General features: G+C 60.5%; 1 protein-coding gene across 2 annotated transcripts in view; it reads right to left on the bottom strand.

Moving 5' to 3' along the window:
• Positions 1–13,435, bottom strand: part of Cacng4 (calcium voltage-gated channel auxiliary subunit gamma 4) — a 56,125-nt gene continuing 42,690 nt past the window's right edge. The window contains exons 2-4 of one of the 2 annotated variants that reach the window (XM_042665473.1): positions 10,596–10,679; positions 5,411–5,551; positions 1–575 (exon numbers count right to left, since the gene is read on the bottom strand). In XM_042665473.1, the coding sequence (XP_042521407.1) occupies positions 37–575; positions 5,411–5,551; positions 10,596–10,679 (764 nt within the window). In that variant the 3' untranslated portion in view covers positions 1–36. The remainder of the gene's footprint in view (positions 576–5,410; positions 5,552–10,595; positions 10,680–13,435) is intronic. The other variant, XM_042665472.1, reaches the window with a different exon arrangement.

The raw sequence follows: 13,435 nt of genomic DNA, 5'->3' as shown, positions 1-13,435 counted from the left end.
GGGGAGCCGGTGCTGAGGTGGGGGACGGGGCACACATCACACGGGGGTGGTCCTGCGGTTCAGCATGCTCACGGGAAATCCCTCCTTCAGATCTTGCTGGAAGAAATCGTGCACCTGCAGGAAGCCGGCCTCTTGATCAGGGCTGTAGCTGGCGGCCGTGGTGACCTTGAGGGGCTCTCGGGACAGAGTGTACATGGACAGCTCGCCCATGGGGATGGCCCCGGTGATCTTCAGGCCCACAGGAGATGCGTCCCTGGAGGGTGAGGCCTCAGTGGACCTAGAGCTGGACCGGGAGCGCCGTCGGCGGTACCTGTAGCTTGGCATCCTGGCGTAGGGTGAGGAGGAAGAGGCCTTCAGGAACTCCCGTTTGGTTTTAAACCTCAACTCTTTGTTTTTCTCAATGTAAATGTTTACGGCCAAGACTCCCACGGTCTCGGCCACAATAAACGACAGGGCTCCGAAGTAAAAAGACCAGCCGTAGTTGTAATGGTTCTTCTTGTCTTCATCTCGCTTGTCACTCGGGTCCCCCGTGTTGCTGGAAATGTAGACGATAATGCCTATGATGTTGCTGAGACCTGAGTTGGAGGTGGGGGGGGAGGGGCGGGAAGGGAGAGCGAGGCAGACATTAGACCCTTGTCCGAGGGACAGGCCAAGGAATGCCGGCCAGAGGAGGGGCTGCTGAGCAGTCCCCTCAGCATGAGCAACTGTTTATCCCCACGTCTGATTTTTCTCCCCTGTATCGTCCCTTGGTATCCATGGGGATCGGTGCTAGGACCCATTGTAGAAACCAAACTCTGCCCAGCCTCATGTACCCTTGTTCCTTCACAAGGTGAACACCTACCACCACTATCTAGCTCTAAAACATGGCTGTCATCACCCCAAAAGGAAATCTCATGAAGGCTTTGCCCCTCCCCCCCACAAACCCAGACTTTATGTTACGTTATTAATTTTCAGTTTTTTTCATGGGTGCTGTGACTTGAACTCAGGGCTGGGGCGCTGTCCCTGAGCACTTTTGCTTAAGGCTAGCGCTCTACCACTTTGAGCCACAGCACCACTTCCGGTTCACCATTTCTGGTGGTTCACGGGAGATAAGAGTCTCATGGACTTTCCTGCCCGGGCTGGCTTTGAACTTTGATCCTTGGCTCTCAGCCTCCTGAATAGCTAGGATGACAGGCGCGAGCCACCAGCGCCCGGCTACAAACCTAGATTTTAAAGAGTTAATAGCGCATGGTGACTCTGCAGTCCCTCCACAGAGACCACGTGCCCGCCTCCTCCACCACGTCCCCAGCTCCTCCACCACGCGCCCGCCCCTCCACCACGCGCCCAGCTCCTCCACCACGCGCCCAGCTCCCCCACCACGTCCCCGCCTCCTCCACCACGTCCCCGCCTCCTCCACCACGTCCCCGCCTCCTCCACCACGTCCCCGCCTCCTCCACCACGTCCCCGCCTCCTCCACCACGCCCCCAGCTCCTCCACCACGTCCCTGCCTCCTCCACCACGCCCCCAGCTCCTCCACCACGCGCCCAGCTCCTCCACCACGCGCCCAGCTCCTCCACCACGTGCCCCAGCTCCCCCACCACGCGCCCCGCCTCCTCCACCACGCGCCCAGCTCCTCCACCACGCGCCCGCCCCCTCCACCACGCGCCCAGCTCCTCCACCACGCGCCCAGCTCCTCCACCACGCGCCCAGCTCCTCCACCACGTCCCCAGCTCCCCCACCACGCGCCCGCCTCCCCCACCACGCCCCCAGCTCCTCCACCACGCGCCCAGCTCCTCCACCACGCGCCCCAGCTCCCCCACCACGCGCCCCGCCTCCTCCACCACGCGCCCAGCTCCTCCACCACGCGCCCGCCCCCTCCACCACGCGCCCAGCTCCTCCACCACGTCCCCAGCTCCCCCACCACGCGCCCAGCTCCTCCACCACGCCCCCAGCTCCTCCACCACGCGCCCAGCTCCACCACGCGCCCAGCTCCTCCACCACGCGCCCCAGCTCCCCCACCACGTCCCCGCCTCCTCCACCACGCGCCCAGCTCCTCCACCACGCGCCCGCCCCCTCCACCACGCGCCCAGCTCCTCCACCACGCGCCCAGCTCCTCCACCACGCCCCCGCCTCCTCCACCACGCGCCCAGCTCCTCCACCACGCGCCCCGCCTCCTCCACCACGCGCCCAGCTCCTCCACCACGCGCCCGCCCCCTCCACCACGCGCCCAGCTCCTCCACCACGTCCCCAGCTCCCCCACCACGCGCCCAGCTCCTCCACCACGCCCCCAGCTCCTCCACCACGCGCCCAGCTCCACCACGCGCCCAGCTCCTCCACCACGCGCCCCAGCTCCCCCACCACGTCCCCGCCTCCTCCACCACGCGCCCGCCTCCTCCACCACGTCCCCAGCTCCCCCACCACGCGCCCAGCTCCTCCACCACGCGCCCGCCCCCTCCACCACGCGCCCGCCTCCCCCACCACGCGCCCGCCCCCTCCACCACGCGCCCAGCTCCTCCACCACGCGCCCAGCTCCCCCACCACGCGCCCCGCCTCCTCCACCACGCGCCCAGCTCCTCCACCACGCGCCCGCCCCCTCCACCACGCGCCCAGCTCCTCCACCACGCCCCCAGCTCCTCCACCACGCGCCCAGCTCCTCCACCACGCGCCCAGCTCCTCCACCACGCGCCCCAGCTCCCCCACCACGTCCCCGCCTCCTCCACCACGCGCCCGCCTCCTCCACCACGCCCCCAGCTCCTCCACCACGCGCCCAGCTCCTCCACCACGCGCCCGCCCCCTCCACCACGCGCCCAGCTCCTCCACCACGCGCCCGCCTCCTCCACCACGCGCCCGCCTCCCCACCACGCGCCCAGCTCCCCCACCACGCGCCCAGCTCCCCCACCACGCGCCCCAGCTCCTCCACCACGCGCCCGCCTCTCCACCACGTCCCCGCCTCCTCCACCACGCGCCCAGCTCCTCCACCACGCGCCCAGCTCCTCCACCACGCGCCCAGCTCCTCCACCACGCGCCCAGCTCCTCCACCACGCGCCCAGCTCCTCCACCACGTCCCGCCTCCTCCACCACGCGCCCAGCTCCTCCACGCGCCCAGCTCCTCCACCACGCGCCCATCTCCCCCACCACGCGCCCAGCTCCTCCACCACGCGCCCGCCCCCTCCACCACGCGCCCAGCTCCTCCACCACGCGCCCGCCCCCTCCACCACGCGCCCAGCTCCTCCACCACGTCCCCAGCTCCCCCACCACGCGCCCAGCTCCTCCACCACGCCCCCAGCTCCTCCACCACGCGCCCAGCTCCACCACGCGCCCAGCTCCTCCACCACGCGCCCCAGCTCCCCCACCACGTCCCCGCCTCCTCCACCACGCGCCCAGCTCCTCCACCACGCGCCCGCCCCCTCCACCACGCGCCCAGCTCCTCCACCACGCGCCCAGCTCCTCCACCACGCCCCCGCCTCCTCCACCACGCGCCCAGCTCCTCCACCACGCGCCCCGCCTCCTCCACCACGCGCCCAGCTCCTCCACCACGCGCCCGCCCCCTCCACCACGCGCCCAGCTCCTCCACCACGTCCCCAGCTCCCCCACCACGCGCCCAGCTCCTCCACCACGCCCCCAGCTCCTCCACCACGCGCCCAGCTCCACCACGCGCCCAGCTCCTCCACCACGCGCCCCAGCTCCCCCACCACGTCCCCGCCTCCTCCACCACGCGCCCGCCTCCTCCACCACGTCCCCAGCTCCCCCACCACGCGCCCAGCTCCTCCACCACGCGCCCGCCCCCTCCACCACGCGCCCGCCTCCCCCACCACGCGCCCGCCCCCTCCACCACGCGCCCAGCTCCTCCACCACGCGCCCAGCTCCCCCACCACGCGCCCCGCCTCCTCCACCACGCGCCCAGCTCCTCCACCACGCGCCCGCCCCCTCCACCACGCGCCCAGCTCCTCCACCACGCCCCCAGCTCCTCCACCACGCGCCCAGCTCCTCCACCACGCGCCCAGCTCCTCCACCACGCGCCCCAGCTCCCCCACCACGTCCCCGCCTCCTCCACCACGCGCCCGCCTCCTCCACCACGCCCCCAGCTCCTCCACCACGCGCCCAGCTCCTCCACCACGCGCCCGCCCCCTCCACCACGCGCCCAGCTCCTCCACCACGCGCCCGCCTCCTCCACCACGCGCCCGCCTCCCCACCACGCGCCCAGCTCCCCCACCACGCGCCCAGCTCCCCCACCACGCGCCCCAGCTCCTCCACCACGCGCCCGCCTCTCCACCACGTCCCCGCCTCCTCCACCACGCGCCCAGCTCCTCCACCACGCGCCCAGCTCCTCCACCACGCGCCCAGCTCCTCCACCACGCGCCCAGCTCCTCCACCACGCGCCCAGCTCCTCCACCACGTCCCGCCTCCTCCACCACGCGCCCAGCTCCTCCACGCGCCCAGCTCCTCCACCACGCGCCCATCTCCCCCACCACGCGCCCAGCTCCCCCACCACGCGCCCAGCTCCCCCACCACGCGCCCAGCTCCCCCACCACGCGCCCAGCTCCCCCACCACGCGCCCCAGCTCCCCCACCACGCGCCCGCCCCTCCACCACGTCCCCAGCTCCTCCACCACGCGCCCGCCCCCTCCACCACGCGCCCAGCTCCTCCACCACGCGCCAGCCTCCTCCACCACGCGCCCGCCTCCCCCACCACGCCCCCAGCTCCTCCACCACGCGCCCAGCTCCTCCACCACGCGCCCGCCTCCTCCACCACGCGCCCGCCTCCTCCACCACGCGCCCAGCTCCTCCACCACGCGCCCAGCTCCTCCACCACGCCCCCAGCTCCCCCACCACGCGCCCGCCTCCTCCACCACGCGCCCGCCCCCTCCACCACGCGCCCACCCCCTCCACCACGCGCCCACCCCCTCCACCACGCGCCCAGCTCCTCCACCACGCGCCCGCCCCCTCCACCACGCGCCCAGCTCCTCCACCACGCGCCCGCCTCCTCCACCACGCGCCCAGCTCCTCCACCACGCGCCCGCCTCCTCCACCACGCGCCCACCCCCTCCACCACGTCCCCAGCTCCTCCACCACGCGCCCAGCTCCTCCACCACGCGCCCGCCTCCTCCACCACGCGCCCGCCTCCTCCACCACGCGCCCGCCTCCTCCACCACGCGCCCAGCTCCTCCACCACGCGCCCAGCTCCTCCACCACGCGCCCGCCTCCTCCACCACGCGCCCGCCTCCTCCACCACGCGCCCAGCTCCTCCACCACGCGCCCAGCTCCCCCACCACGCGCCCGCCCCCCCCCCACGCGCCCAGCTCCTCCACCACGCGCCCGCCTCCCCCACCACGTCCCCAGCTCCCCCACCACGTCCCCAGGTCCTCCACCACGTCCCCAGCTCCCGTCCCAATGCGGGGCGCCATTGGTGGCCACGCAAGCCCCAGGCTCACCCGCGGCCACGAAGAGGATGCCGGCGCTGAGGACGATGTTGTTCTTGCGGCTGTAGATCCTCCCCGCGCCGATGCACAGGCCTCCGAGCAGCAGAAGGATGGTGCTGAGGATCGGGAAGACGCTGGAGGCACGCACGATGCCTGGCCGGGGCGGGACAGAGCAGAGGGCACTGAGGCCAGCCGCCCTGCGGCCACAGCGCGAGTCCTGCAGCTGGGCCCCACACCTTCTTGTCACTCTCTGGGACACCACAGGGCCTAGAGTCACATCTACCGGCTCTCACTCAGCCCCTCCCTGCGTGTGGGTGGGCTGGGAGGAGCAGAGTCCCTTGGGGGCGCTGGGGGCGGGAACACCAACAGCCTCTGTGCACTATGGGTGCACGAAGCACTTCACAGCCATCAGCCCTTGTGTGGGGTCACCAGGAGCCCTGATCCTTGCATGGAGGCGCAGTTTGGCATGTTAGGGGGGATGGTATAGCCCTGGCTGAGTCATTTCACCTCTCCAAAACTCAGTTTCCCCACCTGTGAAGCACATTTGTCTCTTCTGAGCTACAAGATGCCCCAAATCAATAGTACTGAAATATATGTATGCATATATACATATATAATATACATATACATTTATAATATGTATATGTATATATATATGTATATGCATATATATTCTGTACATATAGAATATGTATATACATATACAATATGTAGGATATATATCCTACATAGTATATATAGAATTTGCATATTCTATATAGAATATATATCATATAGAATATACATTCTATATAGAATTTATATATTCTATATAGCATATATATTATATATGTCTATATTCTGCTAGCTCATACATGTGTACCGGTGATAAAGCTTCACTTAGAAATTAAATTTAGGGAGGGATTTGTAACAAATACAGCACTATACTATCATCTAGAAAACATGTATGCATTGTTTATTTCTGCAGTTTCCCGTTTCATATCTTGGACTGCAGTTGGCTAAATTCTCATGAGTGGGAGGAAGGCAGGGAGGGGGAGGGGGAGGAGCCACTACAGTCCCAATCCCCTGTGGTTGGCTTTGTCCACTCAAGACAACCTGGTGCTTGGCACAGGGTTGGCCACGGTGTACGCTTCCTGAGCGAGCTGTGCACCGTCAGCCGCGTCTTCACCACACTCGGCAGCATGGGACACACACGAGGTCACAGGGTCATTAGAGTTCAGTCAGATGTGTGTGGACCACACTGCACAAGTCTGGTCCAGTTGAATCCTTGTTCGCTCACTGTCAATAGGGCGATGTGGAGAGGAAGTTTTGGTGACTACCTGAGCCTACTCTTTCTCTCTCTCTCTCTCTCTCTGTTATGGGGCTTGAACGCAGGGCCTGGGTGTTGCCCCTAAGCTTTTTTGCTCAAGGCCAATGCTCTACCACTTTGAGTTATAGCTTCTCTTCTGGTGTTTGAGTGGTTAATTGGGGATAAGAGTTCTCCTGGGCACTTTTCTGCCTGGGCTGGCTTTGAACTGTGATCCTTGGGTCTCAGCCTCCTGAGTCACTAGGATGACAGGTGTGAGCCACCGCAGAGTCTACTCTCTCATAACTTGGGGACAGTAGTTACGCGGACCCACAGGTGTTGAGTTGTACCCCACCACTCTGGAAATACCCACATCCTAACCCCAGGAACTGCGAATGTGATCTTATTTGGGGAGGGAGAAAAGTCAGATGCAACTAAGGCTTTGAAGATGAGATCATCCTGGTTGATCAGACGGTCCTGAAGCTCAATGACAAGTGTTCTAAGGCGAGGAGAGTTGGGAGGAGGCCACGTGAAGATGGAGGCAGAGAATGGAGTCACACAGACAGTCCAGGAATGCTAACATCCCCAGAAGCTAGAAGAGGTAAGAGCAGAGCCCCTCTTCCCCCTGAGCCTCCAGAGGGCAGGCCCGATCAGCATCTTCACGGTAGATTTCTGGCCCCCACATTGGGAGTGAATTCCTGTTACTTCAAGCCACAGCATGGTGATAATTTGTTATGGCTGTTCCAGGATTATTGTGAGAAACCAAAGCACACAGTAGGGGCTTTGAGGTTCTCTTCCCTTAGTATCTGGGGTGGGAGGGAGGCCAGAGGAAGGGAAGAGCCACCTGAGGAGGAGCCCAGAGCCCAGTTTTCCCTATGTCTCTGCGGGTCTCCCAGTCCCATACAAATCAGATGCCTGGGTCTTGGTGGCCCCAGCAGGGGACAGTGAGTCAGGAAGTGCTGGCAGATGTCCCTCTTACGCCAGCTGACTGGCGTGGGGCCTTTCGGCATCTCAAGGCGGTGTTTGTCTCCTTTTGTACCCACCACTGTGTCCCCGGAACACAGAGGAGGGATTGTCGGAAGACACTAAATGAAGCTCTTCTCTCCGGCCCCAGACGCCTCCATTCCACTGGGAGGAGGTTTCCTGTGTGCTTTGGAAATGCACTGCTGAGCTGTGCTGGCAGAGCCAGGACCAGGACTTGCCCTGGACTCTGCAGATAGGCCGGAGGGCGGGAGAGAAAGGAGGAGCCTCGTTCCGTCTGAGATCACCTGATGCCTGCAACCTGCTTTATAGCCATCCATTTCTGCCCCAGGTAAATCAGACCAACCCTTGGCCCTTTCCACACTGACTGTGGGTGGCAAGATGATGGCAGAAGTCCGGTGCAGGGACATTCCCAGGAGCTCGGAGGCCTGCAGGAAGTCCTGGGCCAAGGACGTCACTCAAGACACAAGACCAGCTTCTGTGGGAGGTTTCGGGGTGTTGCCTGGGGTTGACTTCCTTCCTGAGTTGCTCATGACAGGTTTGGGCAGCGCAAGCTTGGATCAGCCTGGCTGGTGCTCCCGGCTGGATGGCTGTGCTCCACCTCACCACAAGCTGCTCCACAGGCCCCTCTACTGCAGCAACTTCCGTACCTTTCTCCAATTCTCCATATCCAGCATGTCAGCACTGACCAAGAGGGTTGAGCTCTGTGCTTGCTGCTGTAATTCCACATGCCCAGTGTGGGGTACACAATATAGGCCCACAGTAAGTTTTGTTATTGTGACTACATGCATCTGCAGGAAGTGAAACTCCCTGCAAATGTTGGCCCCCAGAGAACCACTCTGCTGGGTGTCTCCAGATTTTGGGAGTTCTGAATGTTGGTACACGGGGGACACAGGCCAAGCCGGCTCTGAGGTTGGGCTTGCCTCTCAAACCCACTCACCTCTCGGGTTCCAGGCTCACCTGCCTTCTGGACGAAGGGCTGTTAGGTTCTCAGAGCCCAGTGGCCCTGCCTGCAGCCATGGAGCAGAAATACACCTCCCTGCTGGTAAGTCCACACTGCCTCCCGGCCCCCAAGCCTGCCAACACCTGCAGCTCACAGGCCCCAAGGCCGCCAGCCCCAGACGGGGCATAGCTGGGTTTGTGAGTGAACCTGGGAAGGTCTCCTCATACTGTACACCTGAACACGTCCTTCCCAAATAAGCGCTCATTGCTGTCCAGCTGCTACCATGGCTTTATTTGAGGAAGTCATTCTGCAACTTCCCACCCCTCTAGCCCCCTCTCCCCCCCTGTCCCAGGGATCCTGCTAGCGGACTTGGAGGAACCCCAGCAGCAGGACTGAAGCCGGTCAGGCACATACTTTATTTGCCTCTTCAGATCCCCATTCTGTCCTCCTCCATCCTGCCTTGGGCCCCAGGACACCGTGTGGATCACACCACAAAGCTCCTCGACACTGGCTTTTGGAGAGTCGGTAATAGCTATTTCTCTGGCTTTCTCCTGCCAGACTGCAAAATGAAGAAGCTGCAGTTTCTCTGAAGGGCCACAGCTAGTGTGGGGAAGCTCTGCCCCTCCAGCTCACCCTCTCAGCCCTGCGCTACAGAACCCGAAGGCTGTCCTTCATCTGTAACACCTGCAAATGGTGCTCCTGGAGTTGTGCTGTGTTTGGCCCCTGCTATCTGGGGTAGGCTGTATGGGAAATCTCATTCGCCTGCTCCAGTGTGGGTCCCCAGGAATCACAATCAGAAGCTAGACAGGAGGAGGAGGAGGAGAAGATGAGGGAAGGAAGCGGGGCAGAGCTCTGGCCAAATGATTTCAGGTTCTGGGCCTGACTGCCGCTGCCTGCCACAGCCTCAGCTCTCTGGGAACACTCACTGGCTGTTCTACTTCAGCAGATGACTCAGAATTTAAATCCTTTCTCTTCGAAAAAAAAAAAAAAAAGAAAATGATCTGCAAGCAGGTGCGGAGTGAATTGTGTTTTCTCTCAGGGCCCAGGTATCGATTCTCCATCAATGAAGCCAGGCTGAACACCAGGGGTGCCATCGTAAGCAGCTCTTCGTGTCTTTTGGCTAAGGGGAAAATGACACTGAGATCTACTGGTTTTTCCATTTCTAGGCTCCATCCCAGCCCGGGGAGGAGATCTGGACTTCCTGAAGTGGAGCTAGATTTGTCCTTTGGGGTTCAGCATATGTTATGACACACTGGCTCCAGGATGGGAGTCCCCCGGCCCCAGACCCCAGATGGGGGTAAAGACTCCAGTAAGAGCTGGTAGACACAGGTAGTGACTTCAGCAGTTGGTACAGAAGGGACTTAAGGCCATATCAGGCTGCCCTGCCCCTTCTTCACCTTCCTCAGGCTGCCAGCACACCAAGAAGCTGTCCTGGCCAGAGACTTAACCTGCTGTTTCAAGAACCTCGGAAGTGGTGCTGTGGCTTAAGTGGTAGAGCGCTAGCCTTGAGCTTAAGAGCTGAGGGACAGCGCCCAGGCCCAGAGTTCAGGCCCCACGATCTCAAGTATGTACGTGCAGTGGAGGGCTGGACAGGTCTACTTCTGGCTGAGCAATGTGCTGGATACCTTAACTCTCAAAGAAATGCGGACGGTGCAGAAAGCAGGCCTTTAAGCCCACCCCCAGTGTGCTCCAGCCAACCAACTGGTCCAAAGCTGGCCATACCCAGCAGCCCTGCTTGCTGCAGTTCCCCGCCTCCCCGCCCTGCCCCCCCAGCTCAGGCCTCAGATAGGTAGAAGCCCATCCGCCAAGCAACTCCACCAGGTCACCCAGGCTGTGAGGTGTTACTGTGCACGACTCCACCCCCGAATGCTTCACTTCTGAATGGAAGGGTGGGGCCACAATACCCTCTCCACGGCCACAGGACCCCCTAGCCCACCCTCTGTTCCCCTCCACGCACACAAAACCAACCAGGGGCTCTTGACACTCACGAAGGAGATACTCCGAGCTGTCGTGATCATAATCATTGTCCTCTGGGAAGTGATTGATCCGGAAGCAGTGCCCTTTGTAGATCCCTGGAGGAAGGAGAGGACAAACGCTCTGTAAATGTCCTGTGGCTTCTCATGGCCATTTATTCCAGACACGGTGACTGCACGTTGAGAGGCTTTGTGCAGGCCCTGGACACACAGGAAAGCGCGGCTCCAAAATTTGTCTGGTGGGGCCCTAGCACGCGCATGTGTGCCTGAGCGCACACCCCGTCCCCAACTACAACTACACAGTGGGAGAGGGCCCCCACGGGGCCATGTCATCAAAGCTCTGGGTCTGGTACCCTTGAGAAAGAGAGAAGACTCATCTTGAATCTCTGTGGGGTCAGAAGGCACCAGGCAGCCCAGGGCCCCCCATGGCAAAGAGACTCCTGCTTAGAATGGCAGCTTGGAAAATGACAAAGCCCTTGTTGGAAGAGAGCTTTCCAGGCAGAGGAACCAAAGCTGAAGGCGAGGGTAAGGGGGGAGTCCGTAGGTCTGTCTGTCACTCTCTCTCTCAGACACACAGAAAGGGAATCTCTTCCCAGGTACAAGTGAACATGCTGAACATGGACACGGTGGATTCACCTTCCAATCTCCTCAGGGCAAGGTAGAGAACACAGAGTAAGAGAAACTTCCAGAGGGAAGTGAGCCTGTGGCTCACACCTGTAATCCTAGCTACTCGGGAGTCTGAGGATTTCAGGGTTCAGAGTCAGCCAGAAAGTCAATAAGACTACTGACACCAATTGACCAGCAAAAAGCCAGAAGTGGAGCTGTGGTTCACATGGTAAAGTGACAGTTTTGAGCAAAGAAATTGAGGATACCACCCACACCCTGAGTTCGAGCCCCAGTAGCAACACAAACACAAACACAACATAATAAGGGCTGGTCTCATCTCCTGCCTGGCTTTCTCTTTTCCCATTCTGAGAAGAGACCCTCACAGGATAGAAGGCAGGACTCCTGGGTGGTTTGCCAGAGGACAAGGCCAGTCCTTCCTTCCAGAATCTTCCATCCAGTTCTCTCAGTGTCCTGCAGCCTGGGATTGCCCACCAATGAACTGTCCACCAGTGGAGAGGGCGGCTTATGAGGTATCTCTGTCATGCGTTGCCTGTACCTACCAACCCGTCATGCGCAGGAACAACCTGTCATGTACAGTCGGCCTCTGCACCCCTGCAGGCAGGTGACTTTCTGACACTCTGAAGATGGGCTGTTTCTACCTGGGGGCTGATTCTTCCTCTGTAGCTGATGCCCGGCATCTTGCTGGCCTCCAGCAGCCCAGGCTGACGGCGCAGTCAATGGAGACCGTCTTGGAAGCACATCTGTCTCCCAGTGCACCCAACAGAGCGAGAGACGCTGCTCTCACATCTGGCCACCAGAGCGCTGCTCTGCGGCTGCCTCTTCCCCCCCAGCTTTCCCTTCACCAGACAACTTCTGCTGCTGCCTCCAAAAAGCCAGGGGTCAGGGGTGGTGGAGACAGAATGAAGGTCTCACCAATGAGGTCAAGTCTCGCATGGAGTATGCTGCAACAATGCTCCGTGCGTCTGGGTCCATCACGCACACGGTCAAGTCCTTAGTATCCTTATCTGTACCACGGGTATACCCACGGCCCATGAGGGAATTCCATGAGCTAACCATGCTGGGCACTGGGGATGATTACAGACCTGTGTCTTTGGCTATGGAGAGGGTCGCTGTTGCTGGACCCAGGATTCCCCATGCCCTCCCCCATGTATCCTTGCTCCTTCATGGTCACCCACGGGTGTTGGTGGCAGGGTGGACAGGGGTGGGTGGGCGCACAGAGGCCGGGGTGGGCGGGGCACACATCCCCTCACTCCTCTTCCCACCCCTCCTCCCCAGATTCAAAATACGCCCGCACACTCAGAACTAGCATTCTCTACCAAAAATATGGATGCCATAGCTGCTCTGCTCTGCTCGCTAGCCACATTTTATTCTGTTTTCTTTCATGTTTTTTTTTTGCCACTTCATAAGTCTAAACAAAATCACCAAATCACACATGCCTGCTGGAACAAGTCAAATAATAAAAGGTTGGAAAAGCAGCAAGCGATCTTTCTTTTCAGATCCACTTGCTTACAGAGCACTTGTCAGGTTTGCTGCAGCTCTTACTATTTTTACTTACACCTTATTTTGAGATTACCATAGACTTACATACACGTGAGAACCAACATGGCAGCACAGAGAAGCCTCCACTGACTTCCCACCGCATTACAAAACGAGGCAGACACGGACACAGTCAGGGCCCTTCCTAGCCATACCATGCCTCCCCCACCCAAGGCAGCCACCGAGATGCTCTCTGCTTTGGGATCTTGTCCTTTCCAGAATGTTCCACAGATAGAAGAATCATACCACATGTGACCTTCAGGGACTGTTTCTACCCAGTATCATTCTCCTGAGGCTCACCCAATGTGCACATTAATAATTTGTCCTTTTAACTGCTGAGTAGTATTCCACAGTACAGATTTCTGTGGTTTGTCTGTTGGTTCCTCATCAAAGGACACATGCTGTTTCTAGCGATTCATAACAATTCTTCCCCAAATGTTTCCATTTCTCTGGGATAAATGCCCAGGAATATTATTATGGGGCCCCATGACAGCCATGCGTTTAGTGAGTCTGTTTGGGATTGTGTTGTACTCTTTTAATCTTCAACCTGCAGTTGCATTTAACTGTAGTTTATAAACACCTCTCCAGTTAAGAACTCGGGGTTTTTTAAGAACACTTTTTATTTTTGAATTAAAAAAGAGAATAAGTTGGTGTGAACCCAGAAGTTGCTGAAAATCCTAAAAGGAATTAAG

This window comes from Dipodomys spectabilis, unplaced genomic scaffold, assembly GCF_019054845.1.
Source record: "Dipodomys spectabilis isolate Male_0828 unplaced genomic scaffold, ASM1905484v1 ptg000329l, whole genome shotgun sequence".
NCBI lineage: Eukaryota > Metazoa > Chordata > Mammalia > Rodentia > Heteromyidae > Dipodomys > Dipodomys spectabilis.
This window is presented reverse-complemented; position numbering and strand designations above follow the sequence as displayed.